At 42.3% G+C, this 24,777-nt stretch overlaps 2 protein-coding genes and 1 pseudogene across 2 annotated transcripts; 1 reads left to right on the forward strand and 2 right to left on the reverse strand.

Moving 5' to 3' along the window:
• Positions 1–1,796: 1,796 nt before the first annotated feature.
• On the reverse strand, positions 1,797–5,908 carry LOC141760757 (uncharacterized). The gene is made up of 18 exons (XM_074623822.1): positions 5,698–5,908; positions 5,555–5,613; positions 5,388–5,477; positions 5,045–5,172; positions 4,823–4,963; positions 4,679–4,750; positions 4,435–4,605; positions 4,265–4,361; positions 3,979–4,190; positions 3,541–3,900; positions 3,346–3,460; positions 3,056–3,261; positions 2,850–2,967; positions 2,601–2,773; positions 2,420–2,505; positions 2,228–2,343; positions 1,991–2,137; positions 1,797–1,906 (listed from the first exon to the last, which is right to left on the reverse strand). Exons 1-18 carry the CDS (start codon positions 5,718–5,720, stop codon positions 1,848–1,850), a joined length of 2,373 nt encoding a protein of 790 aa, XP_074479923.1. The 5' UTR covers positions 5,721–5,908; the 3' UTR covers positions 1,797–1,847.
• A 191-nt stretch (positions 5,909–6,099) lies between these two features.
• LOC141760758 (uncharacterized) lies at positions 6,100–10,209 on the forward strand. The gene is made up of 19 exons (XM_074623823.1): positions 6,100–6,265; positions 6,350–6,408; positions 6,485–6,574; positions 6,708–6,835; positions 6,913–7,053; positions 7,123–7,194; positions 7,307–7,477; positions 7,560–7,656; positions 7,737–7,954; positions 8,047–8,194; positions 8,262–8,470; positions 8,576–8,693; positions 8,771–8,976; positions 9,061–9,178; positions 9,267–9,439; positions 9,533–9,630; positions 9,709–9,827; positions 9,902–10,036; positions 10,113–10,209. The coding sequence occupies exons 1-19, from the start codon at positions 6,243–6,245 to the stop codon at positions 10,157–10,159; spliced, it is 2,370 nt and encodes a 789-aa protein (XP_074479924.1). The 5' UTR covers positions 6,100–6,242; the 3' UTR covers positions 10,160–10,209.
• Positions 10,210–12,800: 2,591 nt separating this feature from the next.
• On the reverse strand, positions 12,801–23,819 carry LOC141761277 (uncharacterized; annotated as a pseudogene).
• Between the last annotated feature and the right edge of the window lie 958 nt (positions 23,820–24,777).

Raw genomic sequence — 24,777 nt, forward strand, 5'->3', positions numbered from 1 at the left:
TGATTCCTGCGTCCTTCACAAAGACAAATCTCCCTGATTCCAGCCTTGCTGAAGCACCCCCAGATCATCACCGATCCTCCACCAAATTTCACAGTAGGTGCGAGACACTGAGGCTTGTAGGCCTCTCCAGGTCTCCGTCTAACCATTAGACGACCAGGTATTGGGCAAAGCTGAAAATTGGACTCATCAGAGAAGATGACCTTACTCCAGTCCTCTATGGTCCAATCCTTATGGTCTTCTGCAAACCTCAGCCAGGCTCTTTGCTTTGGTGCTCTGACAATGTTCCCCAACTCTGAGGACTGTTTTTTCCGTAGTATTTCAGTAGTAAGTTCTTCTCGTCATAAATCAGAAATTAACATGAATGAATTAAAATAAATTGTGAATGTGTAAAAGGGCTTAAAACATGATAGAAGTATATGATGGTCATTACCATACTCACTTATGTCTCATAAGCTGTTGCAGCAATTTTTGGGTTGATACCATTTGTTACTCAGATTTTGTGCTAAATTTAACCATTTTTTACCACTCAAGAATTGATAAAAAAGGATCAATAATCCCTCCAAAATATCACATTAAGACACCAAGACCTTGAGGAACACCATAGAAAAAGCCACTGATTTGGTATCAAACAATTTGTCATTTTGAGATTTCTGCATGAATTCCATTTTTCAGTGATTGGATGGCGAACACTTCTGTTGTGTAAACTGCTCAGAAACCCCCTTATTGTCAATAAACCCAGGAAAGCCATCCATCCTCTGAATGCTCTAGGTCTCTAGTTTGTGGCTGTAAAGTTTCATGAGGCTGTGATTATCCTAGCGGTCACCACAGGTCATTTTATACAGTGAGGGCAAATTTCTAAAAATGATCTCACTAGAATGAATTGGCTACTATGGGGAATAACATACATGGGCTCATTGGATCCACAAGAGTCTCAGCTTTACAGTGATACCTAATTTATGCAACACCAAGACCATTTAGGCCCAGTATGCATAAATATTCAAATACACTATTTTAGAATAGGTGAACAAACTGCATGTTTTTTGCCCCAAACTGCATGCGATTATCATAAAGTGGGCATGTCTGTAAAGGGGAGACTCGTGGGTACCCAGAGAACCCATTCTCATATCTTTAGGTCAGAGGTGATATTTATATCTGGATCTTCACTGTAGCTTTAAAACTACCTGCTACAGCCTCTGAAAGACAGTAAAGTCGGTCTCAGAGGGTTAAATATTCCCCCTTTAGTAGTGTTCTTGAATGGCATGCCAAGTTAAAAGTGACCAGGTGCATCATCCTAACATTAATCAGGCTACACTGTAGTATTCAGATGTTAAGTAAAAGTAAAAATACTATTGTAATCCACTACAGGATATAATTAGTGTTGTCAAAAATAACCAAGTATTGATATGGAATATTCTAAATTGTTTCAATTCTCCATTATTGATATACAGGTACCCATTATTTAAAATTGTATGTCCTCAGTTTTCCCCTGTGGTACTGAAATGCAATATTCAAGGTATTGCTACAACACTAATAATTACTAGTTGCCATGTGCCTTAGGTAGAGCCAAGTTTAACTACTTCACTGTTAGTGTAGTTTCATACCCGATTGTTCTAAAAACATAATCTGCAAGCCAATTAGCAACTATAGCTGCCTGATAATGTAGTGGAGTAAGAAGTACTTTATCTCCCTCTGAAATATAGTGGGAGTAATGAAGTATACCAGTATCTAAAGTTGTATTAGTACAGTGACAACTTCCTGTGTCTGTAGTAGGTGTTGGCCAAATATACAATTGATACTTTTGTTTAAGAAAACCGCTTTATTAAATTTCAAATGGTCAAAATGTAAACTTACACTTCCTTCAAAATCAGGGAAGCATTTACTTTAGTTTGCAAGGGTCCTTGTGCTCCTGTGAAGAGATGGTCAAAACAAAGTTAACAAAAAGTGAGACTTCAGCTCTTTAAATATGAGTTTTTAATGTTGGAGTTCTCACCTATTCTCATGCCACCGACAAGATTGTAATACCTAGAAACCTTGATGAAGCGAGCAGGGGGGTGGCTGGGATGCATGTATGGGAGAGGTCGTCTAGCAGGCATGGTTTTAAGTGCTGTAGTGGGCTTGATGGTGGGACTCTGCAGACCTACAGTGGAGAAAGAAAGGAGAAGTGTGCAAAATCCAATATGATTGAGTGATAACCGGTCACATCCAACAGGTAAACAAACTACTGTACCTGCTGGCTGCGGAGTGTGGATGATGCTGCCGATGCCAGCTTCGTCAGACTCAAACCTGTACACCGAGAATAGGCGATGGAGACCAGCCAGAGGATATGTACACTGGATGGTCACCCTGTAAGATAAGACCATACTTACAGCTACCAATCTAATGCTGTATAGCACTTCACACTATAAATGGTGATACATACCTCTCAGTAGCATCATCATTCAAACTGAGGTACTTCTTGCTGCTGTAGAAAAGCTCATTTTCATAGGTCACATTTTCCCTGGTGAGCTGAAGGCAAAAGATACAAAAGGTGACATCTATAGGACATTCAGATGTGTTGTCAATTAATGTGAAATGTCAAGGATATTTGGAAGCAGCAGTACCTTGATTGTGGATCCACAGGTGTTGAGTGAAAAAGAGAACAGAGCCCTGGTGGCGTCCGTCTCTTTGGGTCCACAGTATTTGTCCATCAGGTTGACTCTAGCGGGATCTGCTCCACTTGGGATGGCCAGAGACAAGTCAGCCACCACAGTCAGCTTCCCATCAGTCGAACACACTAGAGAAAGATGTGTTTTAGTACAACTATATGGAGACCCCACCTGCTGTTACATTAAAAAACAGGATGTTCTTACGAATGAGTTCAGTCGTAGAGAACGGACAAGTCTTGATAGTTGAGCTCTTGACCTCTGATGTTTCATGATCCCGCACGACGATCTCGAAGATGCCAAAGAAGTTCTTCAGTGTAATGTTCTATAAAAAACACATCCATTTTAGTCCGTGATCGCCATGTTTTAAACACACATTAAAGAGTTGATGCTTCCAATGAGTCTCCTCTCACCTTGTACTCGTAACCGTGAGAAAAGAGCGGCACCTCGAGCAGCAGACTCTGGCTGTCGTTGCTCATGATGTAGCCGTGCTGGGCTGCCAGCTCTGATGTCAGCAGCTCTGAGCAGATACTGATCTCCCACAGGTAGTCAAAAGGCCGGTGGTCCAGTTTGAAGCGGATGCCAGACTCGGAACAGACGGCATCAAAGACAGGAGGAGCTGTCAAATATAACACAATGTTTAACTCTGCTTCACACACACAAGTAGGATTGATCAAGTTTCAAAATAAGGTTAGTGACTTACAAGCATCAATTAATGCCATGACTGATGCCAGGTGGTAAAAAGGCTCGTTTTCAGGCAGAACCATCAGTGTGTAGTTGATGTCGAGCCCATACTGAAGAACTGCATCTTCAGAGATCTAGGAGACATAAAACAATTATCACTGAGCTCAAGAGACAGTTGTAAGACTCAAGTTTACGTCCAAAAAAGACCTTTTACCTGCTGCATGACAACAGGGTCATCAAAAGGCACCTTCAGAGTGTAGCCATGAGTGTTGTTGGGATGAACTACTTTTGTGATGTTGGGGCTGCACATGTTTGTGAACGGAAGTGTACATTCTTGTCCGTTCAAATTAACAGAAGCCAACTCTACGTCTTCGGGGAAGTCACCGAGGTAGACCGTGAACATGTGCTCGTCAAGAACCGTTTGGTTTTCGGTGAGAACGGTGCGTGGCAACAGGGGAGTGGCCAAAGTCCTGTGAAGTCGGAGCCTGGTTTCTACACGGTCGTCATCCACCAGGATTTGTTCCAAGTAGAGATGAAATACGTAAAACTCGTAGAGCTCGCCAGACACAAAGCTCTGAAAACAGACAAATGTCATTTGTAAAGGAATACTTACAGTACAGGTAAAACAAGCCAAACAAGTCACATTCCTGACCTTCCTGTATCCTCCTTCAGCATTATAGGGGATGCCGAGGTGGACTGTGGCGTTGTGCTTCTCCACAATGTAGCCTCGCTCCTCTGCAACTGGCTGCTCCATAAGTTCACCAAAGAGACCAATGTTGAGTTGTGGGGCTTCAAAACTCGGGTACAGCGCCTCAGGAGTCTCCCACATCATGTAACCGCCATTGTAGTCATATGATCCTTCATCTGTGGACATAATATAGCTTTACTTGTCAGTTAAAGGGAAAAGAAGTCACAGCATAAGAGATGGTAATACTGACGCATGGAGCAAGCAGCCACCAGGTCCACCATGAGGACAACCCAGCTTTGTCTGGAGAACAGAGTTGCATGGACCTCCTCTACTGGAACACCATTCACCTGTAGAGAGACTCAGAAATCAAAACCTGCTTTGGACTAAATGCTTTACAAAAAGCATGCATCAGTAGTTTACCTCAGTGCTGAATGAGTCAGGTTGTCCATACGGAGTACGAAACACCAGCCTTCCATCAGTCAAGTCAAACATATATCCCTGTTTACGAGCTTCAGAGAGCTTCATGGGTGGCAACTGCTCCTCATCTCTCTGAAACATCACCTGCCAGTCTGAAGTGGTGGAGCTATGTGTCTGGGAAGAGATTCAAAGTCTTAAAAAAGTGAAACTTGACTGCACAGAAGGAGATTAAGATTTTTAAACCTACAGGTTTTAGAGCAGTATTCCAGTCATCTTTATTCATCCCAGTTGGACAGGTGACTTCACTCCTCACAGACACCTACAGAGAAACCAGGGTTAGCAAACATTTGAAAATTCTCAGAATAATATTACAAGATGTAACCCAGCTTACCTCCATGTAGTTGACCTCACAGGTGACCTCTCTGGGAGACCAGTGGAGAGAGGGAGAGCAGGTCTTGTTCAAAGCATAGGGATAGTCCTCTCCTTCATGTGGCACCATCAGGTTGAAGTTGAACGTGAACACTTTGTCATCCTGAAATATAGTAGAAAATGACAGGATGCAACACCTAATCTGTACAGTAAAAGTCAAGTTTTACATGCAATTTGTAGGCACCTTGTTGTCAGTGTGACAGCTGAAGTAAGAGGCTCGGAGCTCCACATAGCCCGGTAGAGGGAGAACACTGATACTGTAGCCACACTGAGCTGCATACTGCTCAGTGATGGCGTACACTCCTGTCCCATCTGGAAGAGAAATCAAATTCACTTTGCCTACTCCCAACACAGCTCTTGCACTCCTTAGTCAGTGAAATAATTCAGCTATAGATTTAAGTATCTGACCATTTAAACAGGACAGTGTTAGGAAATAAGGTTTAAAAGCCACTGTAGCTCAAGAGTGTGCACTTTCAACTAAAGCCCACCCCTGGTTGTAGTTAGCAGTGAAGATGTGCAGGACTTACCAACGGCCTCAAAAAGAGGATGAGGCCCAGTGTAGGAGAGATCAACAGCGATCCTGACGTAACGATCACGACACTCCATTTGAAGAGCTTCTGCATGAACAAAGAAGTTCACATCTGAATATAATGTGCCAAGGCATGTGTTCTAGCAGCCAATTTTTTATTCTTACCATCAGAAATATGATGACATTTTGCAGCAGTTGCCCAAACAGACAGGAGCAAGGTCACACTGTAAGACAAAAACATAAATTACAAACATACAGGTGCACTAATGTCAACTAACAGCTTCTAAATGATCCTTAAAACCTCTTACCCAAGGAAAAACCCAAAAGCCATAGCCACTGAAGTGTTGGCAGTGTCTAAAGCTAGCCCAGCTGCTAGCAAACTACACCTGCAAACCAACACAAGCCAAGGTGAACCACTTGCTTAGACTATGTCCTGGCAAAACTGACACAATATGTGTTGCTGTCTCCTACACCAGCTTTAATAGTCAGTTTATTCACCCATGAACCTCAGGCAACTCTAACCTCATCACCTGCACCTGATTGAAAGCTGGCTTGATTGCTAACGAGCTACACATGTGGCTGTAACAACTGAGGGCCTCTGATTGGTCGATGTAGCTCATTAGCAATCAAGCCAATTCTCAATCAGGTGCAGGTGATGAGGTTAGAATTGCTTTTCAACCTCATGAGTGGATAAACTGACTATAAAAGCTGGTGTAGCAGACAACAGCACATATTGTGCCAGTTTGTCCAGAACATACAGCAAGCAAGTGGTTCACTTTAGCTTGTGTTGGTTAAGAGGTGTAGTTTGCTAGCAGCTGGGCTAGCTTTAGACACTGCCAACACTTCAGTGGCTATGGCTTTTGGGGTTTTCCTTGGGTAAGAGGTTTTAAGGGTCATTTAAAAACTGTTAGTTGACATTAGTGCACCTGTATGTTTGTAATTTATGTTTTTGTCTTCCAGTGTGACCTTGCTCCTGTTTGTTTGGGCAACTGCTGCAAAATGTCATCATATTCCTGATGGTAAGAATTAAAAAATGTCTGTTTGAACACATGCCTTGGCACATATATTCAGATGTGAACTTGTTTGTTCATGCAGAAGCTCTTCAAATGGAGTGTCGTGATCGTTACGTCAGGATAGCTGTTGATCTCTCCTACACTGGGCCGGCTCCTCATTTTGAGGCTATTGGTAAGTCCTGCACAGCTTGAAATCAAGAATCTAATCAAAGTCACCCAGTGTGGCCTGAAAATGAAGTTCATACTGTAATTTGATGAGTGCAGGGACATGTTGGGTTTAATAACTAATGCCGTTTCTCTTCCAGATGCGACAGGCGTGTACGCCATCACTGAGCAGTATGCAGCTCAGTGTGGCTACACTGTCAGTGTTCGCCCTCAACCGGGCCACGTGGAGCTCCGAGCCTCTTACTTCAGCTGTCACACTGACAACAAGGTGCCTACAAATTGCATATAAAACAGTTTTACTGTACAGGCTAGGTGCCATAATAATTTTCTACTATCATCTTTTAGGATGACGAAGTGTTCACATTCAACTTCAACCTGATTGTGACACATGAAGGAGAGGAAGACCCCTATGCTTTCAACAAGACCTGTACTCCCTCTCTCCCCTGGTCTCCCAGAGAGGTCACCTGTGAGGCCAACTACATGGAGGTGAGCTTAATTCATCTAACATCTTACTAAGACTATATCAGATGCTTGCTAACCCTGGTTTCTCTGCAGGTGTCTGTGAGGAGTGATGTGGCCTGTCCAACTGGGACAAAGAAGGATGACTGGGATGTGTTTGTCCAAACGGTATGTTTGGTGTTGCCTTCTGGGGAAATGTGTGGACTGGACTAACATTTAGTCAAATACAGTACAATGGCTGTTTAATGTACTAATATGTTGAGCTTTCAATTCTCTCCAGGCTTATACCTCAGCCACCTCAGACTGGCAGGTGATGTTCCAGAGGGAGGATGAGGAGCCGACACCCATGACCATTAATGACGCTCATGAGCAGGGATATGCATTTGACTTAACCGATGGAAGGCTGGTATTTCGTACTCCGTATGGACAACTTGACTCATTCAGCACTGAGGTAAACCACTGGTGCATAATGTCTGTCTTGTATAACATTTAGTCCAAAGCAGGTTTTGATTTTCGAGTCTCTCTCTCTCCAGGTGAATGATGTTCCAGTAGAGGTGGTCCATGCAACTCTGTTCTCCAGACAAAGCTGGGTTGTGCTCATGGTGGACCTGGTGGCTGCTTGCTCCATGCGTCAGTATTACTATCTTTTAGGCTTCTTTTTCCCCCTTTACAAACAACAAATAAAGCTATTACTGGTGTAATGTCCGCAGATGAAGGCTCGTATGACAACAGCGGCTACATGATGTGGGTGACTCCTGAGGCGCTACACCCGCTGGTGTCTGGTCTACACGAGACGCAGGTCAACGTTGGTGTCTCTGGTGAACTTGTGGAGCAGGCAGTTGCAGAGGAGCGAGGCTACATTGTGGAGAAACGCAACGCCACAGTCCAGATCAGCATCCCCTATAATGCTGAAGGAGGATACAGGAAGGTCAGGAAGCTGCTTAAAATGTGGAAGGGACTTCTAATCTAGTAGCACACTTTAATGAATACATTTTCCCTGATACATTTTCCCATTTGCAGAGCGTGGTGTCTGGCGGCCTCTACGAGTACTACGTATTTGATCTCTACTTGGAGCAAATCTCGGATGAGGATCAAGTTGACACCAGACTTCGCTTTCACAGGACACTGGCTACTCCCCTGCTGCCATGCGTTGTTTTCACTGAAAACAGTAAGTCTATTAACAAACACTTTAGTCCTTTTAATTCAACCATAATCTGAATGGCTTTTCGTTGCAGGAACAGTTCCAGAGGAGCGCACGTTCACGGTCTACCTCGGAGACGTCCCTGAAGACGTCGAGTTGGCTGCTGTTCGTCTGAATGGATACGAATGTACTGTTCCATTTACAGATACAAGCAGTCACACGATCACAAAAGTAGTTCATCCCAACAACATACATGGCTACACTCTGAAGGTGCCTTTTGATGATCCTGTTGTCATGCAGCAGGTAAAGGTCTTTGATTTATTTGTTCAGTCAATCTTCAGATGTCCTGCTGGTTCATACATGGAAACTTCATCCTGCTTGGCTCAGCTGGTATTTTCTGTTTCCTAGTTCTCTAAAGAAGACGCAGCAATTCAGTACAGTCTGGATATCAACTACACACTAACAGTTCTGCCTGAAAAAGAGCCTTTTTACCACTTGGCATCAGTCATGGCATTAACTGATGTCTGTAAGTCACAAACCTTATTTTTAAACTTGGTCAATCCTACGTGTGTGTGAAGCAAAGTAACCCGTTGTGTTTGACAGCTCCTCCAGTCTTTGATGCCGTCTGTTCCGAGTCTGGCATCAGCTTCAAACTGGACCACCGGCCTTTTGACTACCTGTGGGAGATCAGTATCTGCTCCGAGCTGCTGACATCAGAGCTGGCAGCCCAGCACGGCTACATCATGAGCAACGACAGCCAGAGTCTGCTGCTCGAGGTGCCGCTCTTCTCTCATGGCTACGAGTACAAGGTGAGAGGAGACTTACTGGTTGCATCAACTCTTTATTATGATGAGTTGTTTTGAACAATAACTTAAGCTGCATGTGTTTTATAGGATGTTACTTTGAATGGATTCTTTGGCACCTTCGAGATCGCCGTGCAGGATCATGAAACATCAGAGGTCAAGAGCTCAACTATCAAGACTTGTCCGTTCTCTACAACTGAACTCATCAGTAAGAACATCCTGTTTTGTTTTTTTAATGTAACGGCAGGTGTGGTCTCCATATAGTTGACACAAGTACTAAAACCTTTTTTCTCTAGTGTGTTCGACTGATGGGATGATGACTGTGGTGGCTGACTTGTCTCTGGCCATCCCAAGTGGAGGAGATCCTGCGAGAGTCAACCTGATGGACAAATACTGTGGACCCAAAGAGACTGACGCCACCAGGGCTCTGTTCTCTTTTCCACTCAACACCTGTGAATCAACAATCAAGGTACTGCTACTTTCTAATGTAACTGTTATACAGTTCAAATGATCTTTACATGAGTCAACCTGCTTCAAAAAAATGCGTGCTTTGTTTCTCCAGCTCGGCAAGGAGTATGTGACGTACGAAAATGAGATTTTCTTCAGCAAAACATTGCGCGCTCTGAAAAATCCAGCAGACTCCAGCAATGATATTGACAGGTATGTCTTCAACCTCAACTCTTTTGGCCATTTACCCCTGCCTCACCTACTTATGAATGTATCCCTCTTGTCTTGCAGGGTGACAGTGCAGTGTACATATCCTCTGGCTGGACTGTTTCGCCTCTTCTCAGTGTACAGGTTTGAGTCGGACGCGGCTGGTGTCGGTCGTATTGTGCATTCTGCGCACTCCACTGAAGGTAGGTGGTTCACCTGTTGACCTGAATAAACCACCTTCTGAATAGATCACTGACTGTTTTGTTCTCTACTCCAGCTCCACCCAGCATGGAGCCCACTACAGTGTATCCTACAAGACGCATCCCAAGTCGTGTTTCAATGCGACCTGATTTCTACCCTCCTTCTCAGTACATCAAAGTCTCCAGCTTTCTAAAGAATCTTCCTAAGAAAGGTCAGTATCTAATTAAAACCTGGTTAAAATTTGAAAGTAAATTGTCTTTTCCTAAATCTTTTAATTCTCTTCACAGGAGCCAGGAGATCTTCACAATCCAGAGTACATGCTACCACATCTTAAGGAGTGTGACGATGTATTTTAACTATGAATCAATAAATATGTATTTAAAAGATGCTGACTTGTCATTGGAAACTTGAACCAACACTGTACATGAAAAGGACAAACAATAAAAGCCTGATTAACTTTAGCAAATTTAGCATTGCGCACATATAAAAAATGCATGATTCTTGAGCTACTGTATCAAGTCACCACTTCAGGCCCTGACCTGTCTGAATGTGACCACAAGACTGACACGATGTGCCTCAATGTGGAGACTGTACCAGCTGAACAATCTGCCTGTAACTTACAAAGTCAGATCATCAGAACTTAAAGACTCACATGTTTATTTCACCACATCCAAGTCTTAAAAGTTCAGGAAATGCTTACTTGGTCTTATTGCCTGTTTCATTAATGATGGCAGAGCTTTGGCTCTTATGCAGGATATGGGAACATTTTGGCCCTGGTTGAACACATTATGTGGACTGTATGCTCTTTCTCTATTGGAAATCTCTCTGTGCACTTGAAGGAGGCTTGCAAGAGGAGCTATGTGCAAAGGTGTATCAAGTCTATTTGGCAGCTGTTGGTGACAAGAGGTGTCACATTTTGCCACATTGTGAATTTAATTAAAAATAAATATACAAGTTGTCAAACACTATGCTCATTTGACACATCATAAAATACAGCAGTATAACCAAATGGACAGATGCTGTGGCACAGCTGCAGCATGTCATTGATGTCGCTTTAAAATGAGTTCTCATTGTTAAATGCCTGTTGCCTAAACTCAACTCCTTGTCTCTTCCTCGCCTGTTACGCTTGCATCTCAGGTGGGAAGGACTAAGACGTGAGGGGAGGAATTGAGTTTGTACAAACAGAGAAATAAGAGCCCTGTATCAGCCAGTCCTATAGTTTTTTTTTAAACAATATTTTTATTGAATTTTACATAAACATATATATACACAGACTAACAATATTAAGTAAATTATACAATGAAATGTTTAGTCAGAATTTCCACAGTAATCAAAGAGACATGAAATTTCATGTATTTCACATATCTAACAAAGAACAAATAAAATAAAAGATAAGACAATAAATAAATACCTCCAAAAAAACAACAATTTCAACAACAGCACTCAGCAGTTTCAATTTGACTGTGCTTCCTTGATGTCCAAGAAACTCCTAAAAAGGTTTCCACTTTTTCAAATTCTGCTGCTTTTCCTCTGGTAATGTATGTAAGTCTCCAGTACAACACAAGATGCCATCTCCCTCAGCCATACATGTATCAAAGGTAAATCCATTTTTCTTCAAGACAAAGCTATCATTCTCCTGGCCTGCAGGAGTCCAAAGTCAATTAGAATTAACTGTTTTGAGTTAATGATAGTTATCTGGATATATACCTAGTATAAATATATCTTTGCTTGGTGAGGCACCTTCACTCCAACAATCTCAGATATATTCTGAACAATTGTTTCCCAGTATTTTTTCACCTTCGGACAGTCCCATACACAGTGAAACAGAGTACCCCTTCCTTCTAAACATTTAGTACAAGTGTCTGGGACGTCAGGGGACCATTGGTTCAGTTTGGCCGGGGTAATATAAGTTCTCATTAACCATTTGTATTGTAATAGTTTCATTCTCGTATTGATTGATTTGGGGCCTTTAAACATGCAAGTTCCCAATCAGTCTCTTGTATGTCCTCTTGAAAAGCCAGTCTCCAGCCAGTCCCATAGTTGCATTATTTCCTACAAGCACATCTTTTTTTAAAAATTGCTGGATGGTAATACTGCAAGTAGATATTTTGAACATCTATGATGCCATTTTGGCAGGACCTGAGGGAACCCTAAGACAACAGTGTCTCAGTATCTGATGGGTTCCCTAAGAGGGCCTCAAAGGTTAAAACCATCAGAATTTGAAATTAGCTTCTCTGCTCCCAAATAGGCTGGTGACCTGAAAGCTTCATCAATGAGCCACACAAATATCTGGTAAAATACATACAGGAGGTGGAACCATCAGTTCGGTAGAATTCAGAATTCACAGCTTCCTCTGCAGCCACAAAAAAGGCTTTACACAACTTATACTCAATATATGCAGTAGTACTCCCTAAAACCAGAGATCCCCTTTAAGTCACACACATCCAATAAATTAGTTTCATTACATTTCAGTCTCAAACTTTCAAGCTGGGTTCAACCTAGCAGCTCAAGGATCCTGTGCTATATCTAGATTTGTGCAACACCTCTAAAAGTTGTTAAAACAGGCTCTCATGTAAAGATATGAACCCTTACTGAGCTTTTGGTTGTTTGAGCTACATATGTATGTACTTGGTTTCTTCAAGTCTCAATGACAAGTCAAGAGTATTTAAGACATCATTTATTGAACTTTATATTTAAAATACATGTAATTACAATCCAACATATGGAGTCACTTTATCTTGGGAGGATCTTCTAGTTCCTGTAAAGAGAATTAACAAGATTAAATATTTTACATTCAATCAAATTTCCAATAAGCAACCAAACAACCAACCTTTCTTTTTGGAGTTCAGAAAGCCAAATACTTTGATGTACTGAGCAGGAAGGCGGTAAACAGGTCTTCTTGAGACGGGTCTTCTGGTGACTCTGGTGGTGGGCATTGTAGTGGGCTCGATGGTGGGACTCTGTAGACCTAGAGTAGAGACAACAGATCGTCAAACGTCGTGATATATAGAATGCACAATACGACCGACACCAGCCGTGTCCGACTCAAACCTGTACACTGAGAAGAGGTGAAACAGTCCAGCCAGAGGATATGTACACTGCACTGTCACCCTGCAAGACAAGAGGGATACATTCATAAGTAGGTGAGGGAGGGGTAAATGGCCAAAAGAGTTGAGGTTGAAGACATACCTGTCAATATCATTGCTGGAGTCTGCTGGATTTTTCAGAGCGCGCAACTTCTTGCTGAAGAAAATCTAATTTTCGTACGTCACATACTCCTTGCCGAGCTGGAGAAACAGAGCATGGATTTTTGGTGCAGGCACACTCATGTTGCCACATGTAAATGTCATTTTGTGGAATAAGTAGAACTGTAACAGTTACATTAGAATACAGCAGTACCTTGATTGTGGATTCACAGGTGTTGAGTGGAAAAGAGAACAGAGCCCTGGTGGCGTCTGTCTCTTTGGGTCCACAGTATTTGTCCATCAGGTTGACTCTCGCAGGATCTCCTCCACTTGGGATGGCCAGAGACAAGTCAGCCACCACAGTCGTCATCCCATCAGTCGAACACACTAGAGAAAGATGTGTTTTAGTACTTGTGTCAACTATATGGAGATCCCAACTAATGTTACATTAAAAAAACAGGATGTTCTTACTGATGAGTTCAGTCGTAGAGAACGGACAAGTCTTGATAGTTGAGCTCTTGACCTCTGATGTTTCATGATCCTGCATGACGATCTCGAAGGTGCCAAAGAATCGTCCTATAAAAACACATGCAACTTAAGTTATTGTTCAAAACAAATCATAATAAAGAGTTGATGCTACCAGTAACTCTCACCTTGTACTCGTAGCCGTGAGAGAAGAGCGGCACCTCGAGCAGCAGGCTCTGGCTGTCGTTGCTCATGATGTAGCCATGCTGGGCTGCCAGCTCTGATGTCAGCAGCTCTGAGCAGATACTGAGCTCCCACAGGTAGTCAAAAGGCCGGTGGTCCAGTTTGAAGCGGATGCCAGACTCAGAGCAGACGGCATCAAAGACTGGAGGAGCTGTCAAATATAACAATGTTTAACTCTGCTTCACACACACAGGTTTGACCAAGTTTAAAAATAAGGTTTGTGACTTACAGACATCAGTCTAACCCTAACCCATGACTGATGCCAGGTGGTAAAAAGGCTCTTTTTCAGGCAGAACTGTCAGTGTGTAGTTGATATCCAGACTGTACTGAATTGCTGCGTCTTCTTTAGAGAACTAGGAAACAGAAAATACCAGCTGAGCCAAGCAGGATGAAGTTTCCATGTATGAACCAGCAGGACATCTGAAGATACAACTGGACAAATAATTCAAAGACCTTTACCTGCTGCATGACAACTGGGTCAGCAAAAGGCACCTTCAGAGTGTAGCCATGTGTGTTGTTGGGATGAACTACTTTTGTGATCGTGTGACTGCTTGTATCTGTAAATGGAACAGTACATTCGTATCCATTCAGACGAACAGCAGCCAACTCCACGTCTTCAGGGACGTCTCCGAGGTAGACCGTGAACGTGCTCTCCTCAGGAACTGTTCCTGCAATGAAAAGCCATTCAGATTATGGTTGCATCAAAATGAGTGTTGTTTGTTAATAGACTTACTGTTTTCAGTGAAAACAGCACATGGCAGCATGGGAGTAGCCAGTGTCCTGTGGAAGCGAATTCTGGTGTCAACTTGATCCTCATCCGAGATTTGCTCCAAGTAGAGATCAAATACGTAGTACTTTTAGAGGCCGCCAGACACAATGCTCTGGAAAAGAAAATTTATCAGGAGAAAAGGTCATGTCGAACTGTTCATAAATTTGGCTTGCAAGTGTGCAACTAGATAAAAAAATCCCCTAAAAATGTAAGTCTCATGAAAGATTAAATGCCAATTTAAACATGCGAGGAGCCTGAATGCTTTCAATGCTGCACATAGATTCAAACCGTCAATTGCAGCTTGTTATATCAGTGCCTCCTGACCTTCCTGTATCCTCCTTCAGCATTATAGGGGATGCTGATCTGGACTGTGGCGTTGTGCTTCTCCACAATGTAGCCTCGCTCCTCTGCAACTGCCTGCTCCACAAGTTCACCAGAGAGACCAATGTTGACCTGCGTCTCGTGTAGACCAGACACCAGCGGGTGCAGCGCCACAGGAGTCGTCCACATCATGTAGCCACTGTTGTCATACGATCCTTCATCTGCGGACATTACACCAGTAATATAGCTTTATTTGTTGTTTGTAAAGGGGGAAAAAGAAGTCTAAAAGATGGTAATACTGACACATGGAGCAAGCAGCCACCAGGTCCACCATGAGGACAACCCAGCTTTGTCTGGAGAACAGAGTTGCATGGACCACCTCTACTGGAACACCAGTCACCTGGAGAGAGACTCAAAATCAAAACCTGCTTTGGACTAAATGCGCTACAAAACAAGACTTTATGAATCAGTGGTTTACCTCAGTGCTGAATGAGTCAGGCTGTCCATACGGAGTACGAAACACCAGCCTTCCATGGGTTAAGTCAAACATATATCCCTGCTCATGAGCTTCAGTGAGGCTCATGGGCATCAACTTCTTCCCATCTCTGTGCATAATCACCTGCCAGTCTGAGGTATAAGCCTAGAGGGGAGATATACATTTGTACGCATCATTATTCCAGCTACACATAAAGGTGACAAGATCAACTGCTCAAGTTGAAACCTACAGGTTTTAGAGCAGCATTCCAGTCATCTTTGTCTCAGAAGGACAGGTGACTTTACTCCTGACAGACACCTACAGAGAAACCAGGGTTAGCAAACATTTAAAAAAATTCTCAGAATAATATTACACGATGTAACGCAAGCTTATCTCCATGTAGTTGGCCTCACAGGTGACCTCTCTGGGAGACCAGGGGAGAGAGGGAGTACAGGTCTTGTTCAAAGCATAGGGGTCCTCCTCTCCTTCATGTGTCACAATCAGGTTGAAGTTGAACGTGAAGACCTCGTCATCCTGAAATATATATCCAGTAGAATGAAAGGTTGTGGGGAAATTGTGTGACTAAATAAAGCAAAAACTGTTTTTTTTAATGCAATTTGTAGGCACCTTGTTGTCGGTGTGACAGCTGAAGTAAGAGGCTCGGAGCTCCACGTGGCCCGGTTGAGGGCGAACACTGACACTGTAGCCACACTGAGCTGCATACTGCTCAGTGATGGCGTACACTCCTGTCGCATCTGGAAGAGAAACGGCATTAGTTATTAGACCCAACATGTCCCTGCACTCATCAAATTACAGTATGAGCTTCATTTTCAGGCCACACTGGGTGACTTTGATTAGATTCTTGATTTCAAGCTGTGCAGGACTTACCAACGGCCTCAAAATGAGGAGCCGGCCCAGTGTAGGAGAGATCAACAGCGATCCTGACGTAACGATCACGACACTCCATTTGAAGAGCTTCTGCATGAACAAACAATTTCACATCTGAATATAATGTGCCAAGGCATGTGTTCAAACAGACATTTTTTTATTCTTACCATCAGGAACATGATGACATTTTGCTGTTGCCCAAACAGACAGGAGCAAAGTCACACTGTAAGACAAAAATATGTAAATTACAAACTTACAGGTGCACTAATGTCAACTAACAGCTTCTAAATGATCCTTAAAACCTCTTACCCAAGGCAAAACCCAAAAGCCATAGCCACTGAAGTGTTGGCAGTGTCTAAAGCTAGCCCAGCTGCTAGCAAACTACACCTGCAAACCAACACAAGCTGAAGTGAAACACTTGCTTGATGTATGTCCTGGACAAACTGGCACAATTATGTGCTGGTGTCTGCTACACCAGCTTTTATAGTCAATGTATCCACCCATGAGGTTGAAAAGCAACTCTAACCTCATCACCTGCAACTGATTGAGAACTGGCTTGATTGCTAATGAGCTACATCGACCAATCAGAGGCCCTCAGTTGTTACAGACACATGTGTAGCTCGTTAGCAATCAAACTGGCTCTCAATCAGTGGTTTCACAGCAGGAGAGCACAGGTGTAACAAATGACATTAACGACGGCTCATTTATATGTAAGCAGCATGTTTAACATCAGGGCCCGTGAACTGGAACGCCAAACATGACTGCAGACGTTATTAATGTTATTCATTCAACCTGCTATGACATGAAAATGTCATGTCTTTAAAAAGGTCTACTACAGCTCATCAGGTTAAGGTTTCTCACTGGTTCACCTTCATTAACACATGATCACTGGCCCTGCTATTTAACCCATCTGTGCCCAGAGACTATATTTAGTATGATCAGGATATATGCCATAACATTTGTTCTGATTTGTCACAAGAAATTTGGTATGAACATAGTCTGAGCAAGTATTTAACAATACGACTTTGATTTTTTTAGATCAAATGAAAAATAACACTTTTATTAATAGTTAAAATCAGGATTTCCGAAAAATTTGGAAAAACGCTAACATTGTGTTTATTAAATGTTTTCCTCGTGAAATGTTTTTTAACACTGCATGTATGTGCATATCTTTGATATTCAACTTGTTATGAGTTCATAGATACCAAATACTTGATTGAGCTCCTTGTAGTTTCTGAGCTAAAGTAATTTTCTTATCATACTATATCTAATATTTGGGAACATCGGACTACTGTTTTTTCCAGATATATAATGGAGCCACAAAAAAAAAAGCACCAATAGTCTATTTCAGTAGTAGATACCTGATGTAGGCAATACCAGAATAACTTAACTAAATCCCAGAATGGATTACATGTTTACATAAAGAAACAGTACCTTTTCTTTTAATTTCTCATATCTTGTCAGGATAATCACTGAAGAGAAAATATAAAATAACTTACAACAAAGGCCTAATAATAAAAAAGTTAAATAAAACAGTGTTCATTTATTTAATTTACAGGTCAAGTATGCAGAGATCCGTGTGCAGAGCGTCAGCAGCAGCAGAATGGAGACAAGCGTCCATGTGATCCACACTGAAACTCCAGAAAAGAGGAGACAAGAGGTTAAGAATCGTGTTCCTTATTGTCAATTATATGAATCTCTCCATTTCAGTTTCAATACACTAAACAGTAGATTTGTGTAGAACATTTAGTACAGTGATAACAATGATTTACACAGCATCACTTCTTCTCTACGCGGCTTAAAGATGTGATGTTCTTTCTTAAGCTTGAGAAGTCTACAGAATCTGTATGTCTTGTTATCCTTATAATTAGTGGTGGGTCTGTATATTACTGTAACAGTGTCATTCGTAATAGGTGGAGTTTCGTGCATATGGCCACGCTCAGGGCTCACTCTCTCCCTACCTATGCCACCAATTGGGGCTTCTAACACATGGGACTGATATGTTTTATTTATTATTGTATATCCATTCATTAATTTATTTTTGTTAATAAAAATATATCATAAAAAAAAAGATTTACATACAGTTTAAATAAAGTTTCACTACCTGGACGAAGGTTTTGCCATCCCTCCAAATTCACTCTCCATTTTCTTTGGTCTGATTGGAAAACAAAACACACATTTACATAGTTAATATCAAATACGAGTTGCAGATCGACTTGTACATCTTTTAAATACTAACTGAAGTCACAGTTTTACACACACAGACCTGTGTTTGCAGCTTCCCTGCGTGTGCGTTTGACTGGCATGGGTGAAAGGTCCAGAGAGGAGTTCAAAGGGTGCTGGATAGCGAGAGTACTACTCTGGTTCGCTGGGTAGCGACACTGAATTGTCAGCCTAAAACAGACGAGACTTATATCAACACTGGTTTAAAGACAGATACGTAACAGTATGTATGTTTCTCACCTGTAAGGAGAATCTCTGTGTATGAGAGGATCATCCAGAGGCAGAAAGTCTTGAGCATAACTGATCTGGTTTTCATAAACGAGAACATTCCCATCAGTCTGAGGAAAGAGAATAAATGAAGAGATCAGAAAAGAGGCCAGAGAAAGCACATTTTCTGTGTGAATTTAGATTTATTAAAGTATCTCACAGTTACAGTCGTCCCACAGGAGTCCAGGCTGAAGCTGAACAGGGCTCTGGCACTGTCCGTCTCCATGGGAACACAACTGGGGTCCAATAAGGTGGTCCGGTTGGGGAGAGTGGGCGGGATGGTGTGGGTGGTGTCGACTACTGCCACCATCCTCCCTTCTGGCAAACACGCTGTCAGAGAAACACTGCGAGTGTCAAGATTATTATAAACTAAAACATGTCATGCTTCAGTTTGAGCTAGTGGTGGTTACCTAGTAGTTCTCTAACAGGAAAGGTGCATTCATGGACAAGACTGTCCTCCACTTTCAGAGACTCTGCGTCCACAACAGACACTTCCACTCCAGAGACGAGACCCTGCAATGTCAGCTCCTGCATGGGAAGAGAAAAGGAGCATTACGTGTCTTATATGAGGATGATGCTAATGTAAAGCAGCAGCTGAATTATCCTCTACAGAAAGAGTAAATGTTACATCAAGTGAAAAATATTTGATTGATCACCACATAGTTCATCCCAGGGCTGTAGAGGGGGATCTCCACAGTCAAGTAGTCCTCATCCGCCTCCACCACGAACCCACCCATCTCCACCAGGTCCCAGTCCAGCTTGCGAGCTCCGAGGAAGAGCTCCCACTGCAGCTCCGTCTGGGCCCCGTGGTGCAGCAGCACCAGCAGGCTGCTCTCTGTGCACTTCCCCTCCAGCTTGGGGGAACCTGGAGCTGCACCGGGGTCGATAGGGAATCATCAGTATATTGATTTAAGCTGCACCAACTGGTCTGAATTAATAACTCACCTGCATAATCAACACTATGCTCTATAGTGGCGTGATGGTAAAATACCTCTCCACTGGGTGAGATGTCAAGAGTGAAGGTGAAAGAGAGGCTGTACATCTCATAGCCATCACCTATGTACTGGGATCAGATAGCAGGTCGTTTCAGATATTTTTGAACTTCTACACATAATAAAAACAGCTCAGTTGTTGGTTAATCTCACCTCTGGGATTATGTTTGGGTGTGACAACAGGTAACGGAGCTGGTAGGAGTGGCTCCCGTTGGAGTGGGAGAGCCTGGACACGTTGAAGACGTCTGTGTCACTCTGGGTCCAGGTTAAAAGGTCACCGCCGCCAATTACTGTCACCTTCTGGAGGGAAACATCCGGCGCAAAGACGCCTAAGGTGACGGAGAACAATCCCTCAGATGGGAATGTGTCTGCGGAGAAGAGAAGACTCCAGTTCAACATTTCTTTGTGATTAACGTTAAAATATTTACCATTTATCTGAAACAACCTCCAATGTTTATTTTCCGTTTTAAAGATAAGATAAACCTTTATTGATCTCCAGCAGGAAATTTGGTTGTTGCTATAGTACAGATAAATAGAGGAAATAAAAGAAATAAATAAGAGGTATATAGAACTAAAATAAGAATATAATAAAAATAAAATTTTACAAGAGAACATGGAGACAGAAATTGCAAGGTAAAGGTAAATAATTTAATGTTTTGGAGACATCTTAAACGAAATATTAGTTTCTAACATCACAATATTAAAAAGAGTATTTGTCTGACAGTGATATATGTCATGATATACCAACTGCAATGATGACATTGATGTCCAATGCAAAGAAATGTTATTATTTTATGAGACAAAATTCTTTAAATGTGTAAAAAAAAAATTTTTTTGAATTTTTTAATGACATTTTGCTTGAAATTATTAATTTTACAATTTTGTAACATGATAAACACGATGTTCACGTTATTATGATACAATAAAAGGAGGGAAAAGTGCAGCATTTTTATTTTAAAGTCAGTATTTAGCCACATCTTACCTCGTTCTGTTAAAGGATACTGAATTATCACCCAGCCCTGCTGCACAATCTGTGTTTTTTTACTCTTTTTATCAATTAAATATACATAAACAAACAAGTTAACATGGCAGCACTTACTGTTGGTGAAGACTGGGATTTGTGGGATGAGAGGAGTCTTGATGAGCCTGAAGGAGCGATGCTGTGTGAGAGGCCAGCGCTCGTCCTCCCACTGACTCATGAAGAACAGATCCACTGACATGGACTGACTGTACTGTCCCCTCACAACACCACTCTGGGAGAATTACAGCAAGACATAAACCCACATCAGTCACTCAGAACACTTTGCAAACAGTTATTTTTGCAGCTGTTCAATCGATTTCAATAAATCTAAATATTTCACAACTAGAATAACCGCCTCTCGGTTGTATGCCTCCGCAACCAGTCAAGTTGCAGTTTACATCCATGTCTGTCCAAAATGTCATGGGCGTGTTTTGTGAGGTCACAGTGACCTTGACCTTTGACCTCCTATTAAACATTTGTGTGAAATTGTCATAATTAGCATATGAATTCTTGGGTTATGGCCAAAAAACGGGTTTTGTGAAGTCACAGTGACCTTGGCCTTTGACCTCCAAAATCGAATCAGTTCATCCTAGTGTCCAAGTGGACGTTTGTACCAAATTTGAAGAAATTCCCTCCAGGCGTTCCTGAGATATCGCATTCAGGCGGACGTACGGACGGACATCTTATTTGTATACCTTAATGTGTCCACCATGGGCTCCTAAAGGGATCCTGACCTCCACTGTCCCCTCCTGTAGGTCGATCTTGTATCCCCTCTCTTTATGTTCAGACTCACTCAGATCCCGGCCGTCCACTTCCATCCTCATGCCTCTGTCCCTGAACTGACCGTGGACTAACGCAGACAGAATATAAGGGACAGTCCACAGCAGGTCAGTCCCATCTGCTGAAGCCTCATCTAGGAGGATGGAGAAAGGGGACAGAGCAAGGAGACATTTCACTCTGGTACTTAACCGTTGCACAATAATGTAATACTGATAAAAAAGTACTAACTCAGAGCACAGGCAACAGTGATGTCAACAGCTAGGAAGTTGCTCTGGAGTCGGTACAGGGTGGTTGCTCTGACAATCTCTACATCCACTCCCCTCTCCTGGGAAAAAACACCCACACACAGCATCCAGTAAAACACTGAAAGCAAGACTTTCACACTGAATATGCAGGCCTTATCAGTAGAGTAAAGAATATCATATCTGAGTACCTTGACAAAGTATGAGAGAGGGGAGGAGTAGAGACAGCGGAGGAGGAGGTGAGAGCCACGTAGTGAGATGTGGTAGCCCAGAGAGGCAGCCTCCGTCAGGGACAAGACCCTCGCTTCCTCTGGCGGCAGGTCGTCTCTGTGGAACATCACAGCCACGTCTGTCTCCTCAGCTCCCTGCTCAGTGACAAAGAGGTGTTTGTGAAGCTATAGAGCAGAACATCATTTATATTTATACTTTTTCTTCTTCTTATCTTAGGAACTCTGCATTATGATTGTGACAACAAATGCAAAGTCATAAAAACAAATCAATCTCTGGACATGTGCCATTTACTAACCTTCTTCTTATTTTTGGATGTAATGGGCAGGACAGGCTGCTGGATGGACACCTAGGAGAGGAAAAGAAGAGGCTTGATATACCTTCACAAATTGCTTAAATCTTCCCTCATTAGACTCTCTTTAAGAGTTAGTGTGAATGTGATGACATAACTCTGCAGGTTAGTTATTCACCTCCATATAGTTTTCCTCACAGACGATCTCTCTGGTGCTCCAACGCCCCCGGAGTGAGCAGTGGAGCTGGAAGGGATACGCCGCCGCCACCTTCCCATCAGCCTGCAGGTTCACAAACCAAAGACGCAGGTGATAGTCTGCGCCTCTCTGCAGAGTAGACACACAAAAGTTGTGTGTTGTTAATAAATGCAACATATCAAAGCATTAAAAAGTGTAGAAATATCTACCTTGCTGTGGACGTGACAGGCCAGGAAGGAGGCACGAAACACCAGGTCTCCAACATCATTGATTAGGACGGTGTAACCACAGAGCGAGGCCTCCTGATCAGACAGGAAGTGGAGTCCATGCTGATCTGGTGGTTAAGAGTAAAAGATCATCAATAAGTGTGGTTTACCTAAGCAGAAAACAACCATTTATCCATCTACGAAGAGCTCCTCTGGTACTGATTTTCTCATGGAGGATAAAGAAAACACACCTTCAAAGTGAAAACGGGTCATCGGTCCAAGGAAGCTGGACTTGACAGAAAGCCAAAAGTGACGTTCAAGACATTTGGTCTGAAACGTTCCTGGAAAATATCAAGAATGGCATCAATTCACAACTAATTCCAAAACAATTGTATTTTGTAAAGGCTTATTTGAATTTTAAAAATGCATTAAACTGAGATTAGGTGATTCAGATGTTTCAGCGTAGTACCCTGGGCCTTCTTCATTACACTGAAAAATACATGCAGCAAGGCTGTCTGGTGTCAAAATGAATGATTCCAACAAAATTAATAAATTTGTTTTGTATATATAATACACTGGTTTGGTGGTTGCATAGCAGTGGGACATAATTCATTGATTTGACCATAAATTTGATTACTTTATGGGTGATTTTGCACAATTTGCGATATTACAAAGCCATATTTGATCTCATAAAAATACCATTACTGTAGTTCTTATTTCACCATGCCCTATACATGCATATGGTACAAAGAACTGTTCTCATTAGACAATAGAGGTAATACAATAACAGTACTGTAGCAAACAGTATTTTCTATTGTAGACCTCCATATCCTGTATATATCACTCCAGACTCTCTAAACAGTGATAAAGGTATTTCCCCTGACATGTAAACAGAGAGACATTTAATCTGTGAGAAATATATTGAATTGAAAGAATAACATTTTATTGGCATGGCAGAAAGTAATATCCAGTCTTTGCCTGGAAGCCACAAGAGTCTCCTGAAGGACACCCACAAGAGTGAACTGTGATATATGATGACACACAGGTAAGTTATTTTAGCTTTATGTTACCACTCAGTGTTTCTAAACTGGTCTCACCTGTTGGTGCTGGACTGGAGACACAGAGAGATGAGGCGAGCAGCAACACACTGAAACAATACAGGAACAATTAACATTGCATGAGGCTTTAAAGTTTACACTTAAAACAAACATGCTTTTACCTCTCTCTCTTAGAAACGTACCCAAACAAAATACCACTACATGTCTCTGTTTGAGAGCTGTCAGTCCTGTTTACCTGCAGACATGTCGCCATGTTGACAGACTCACCTGTTAGGCTGATTGAGAAGCTCATTAACACACAACTTCCGTTTTCTGTGTCCTTCATCTTTACTGTCACTTTATAATTAACCTCAAAGTTAATTAGCAAAAACTATCCACGGATATTTATACGAGGCATTTATGTAAAGAGTTTAATAAAGTGACTGAGGCTCTGAATGTAAAATGCAGTCTTACAGCGACACCCAGTGGACAGACATGGCTACTTCTTCTTCTTCTCCTCCTCCTCCTCCTCCTCCTTCCTCTTCTTCTTCTGCTTCTTCTTCTTCTCCTCCTTCTCCTCCTCCTTCCTCTTCTTCTTCTGCTTCTTCTTCTTCTTCTTCTCCTCCTTCTCCTCCTCCTTCCTCTTCTTCTTCTTCTTCTTCTCCTCCTTCTTCTCCTCCTTCCTCCTCTTCTTCTTCTCCTCCTCCTTCTTTTCTTCTTCTTCTTCTCCTCCTCCTCCTCCTCCTCCTCCTCCTCCTCTTCCTCCTCCTTCCTCTTCTTTTTCCTCTTCTTCTTCTCCTCCTCCTCCTCCTCCTCCTTCTTCTTCTTCTTCTTCTTCTCCTCCTCCTTCCTCCTCTTCTTCTTCTCCTCCTCCTTCTTTTCTTCTTCTTCTTCTCCTCCTCCTCCTCCTCCTCCTCTTCCTCCTCCTTCCTCTTCTTTTTCCTCTTCTTCTCCTCCTCCTCCTCCTCCTCCTTCTTCTTCTTCTTCTTCTCCTCCTCCTTCCTCTTTTTCTTTTTCTTCTCCTCCTCCTCCTCCTCCTCCTCCTTCTTCTTCTTCTTCTTCTTCTTCTTCTTCTTCTTCTTCTTCTTCTTCTTCTTCTTCTTCTTCTTCTTCTTCTTCTTC

The sequence above is a fragment of the Sebastes fasciatus genome, chromosome 22, assembly GCF_043250625.1.
Source record: "Sebastes fasciatus isolate fSebFas1 chromosome 22, fSebFas1.pri, whole genome shotgun sequence".
Classification (NCBI taxonomy): domain Eukaryota; kingdom Metazoa; phylum Chordata; class Actinopteri; order Perciformes; family Sebastidae; genus Sebastes; species Sebastes fasciatus.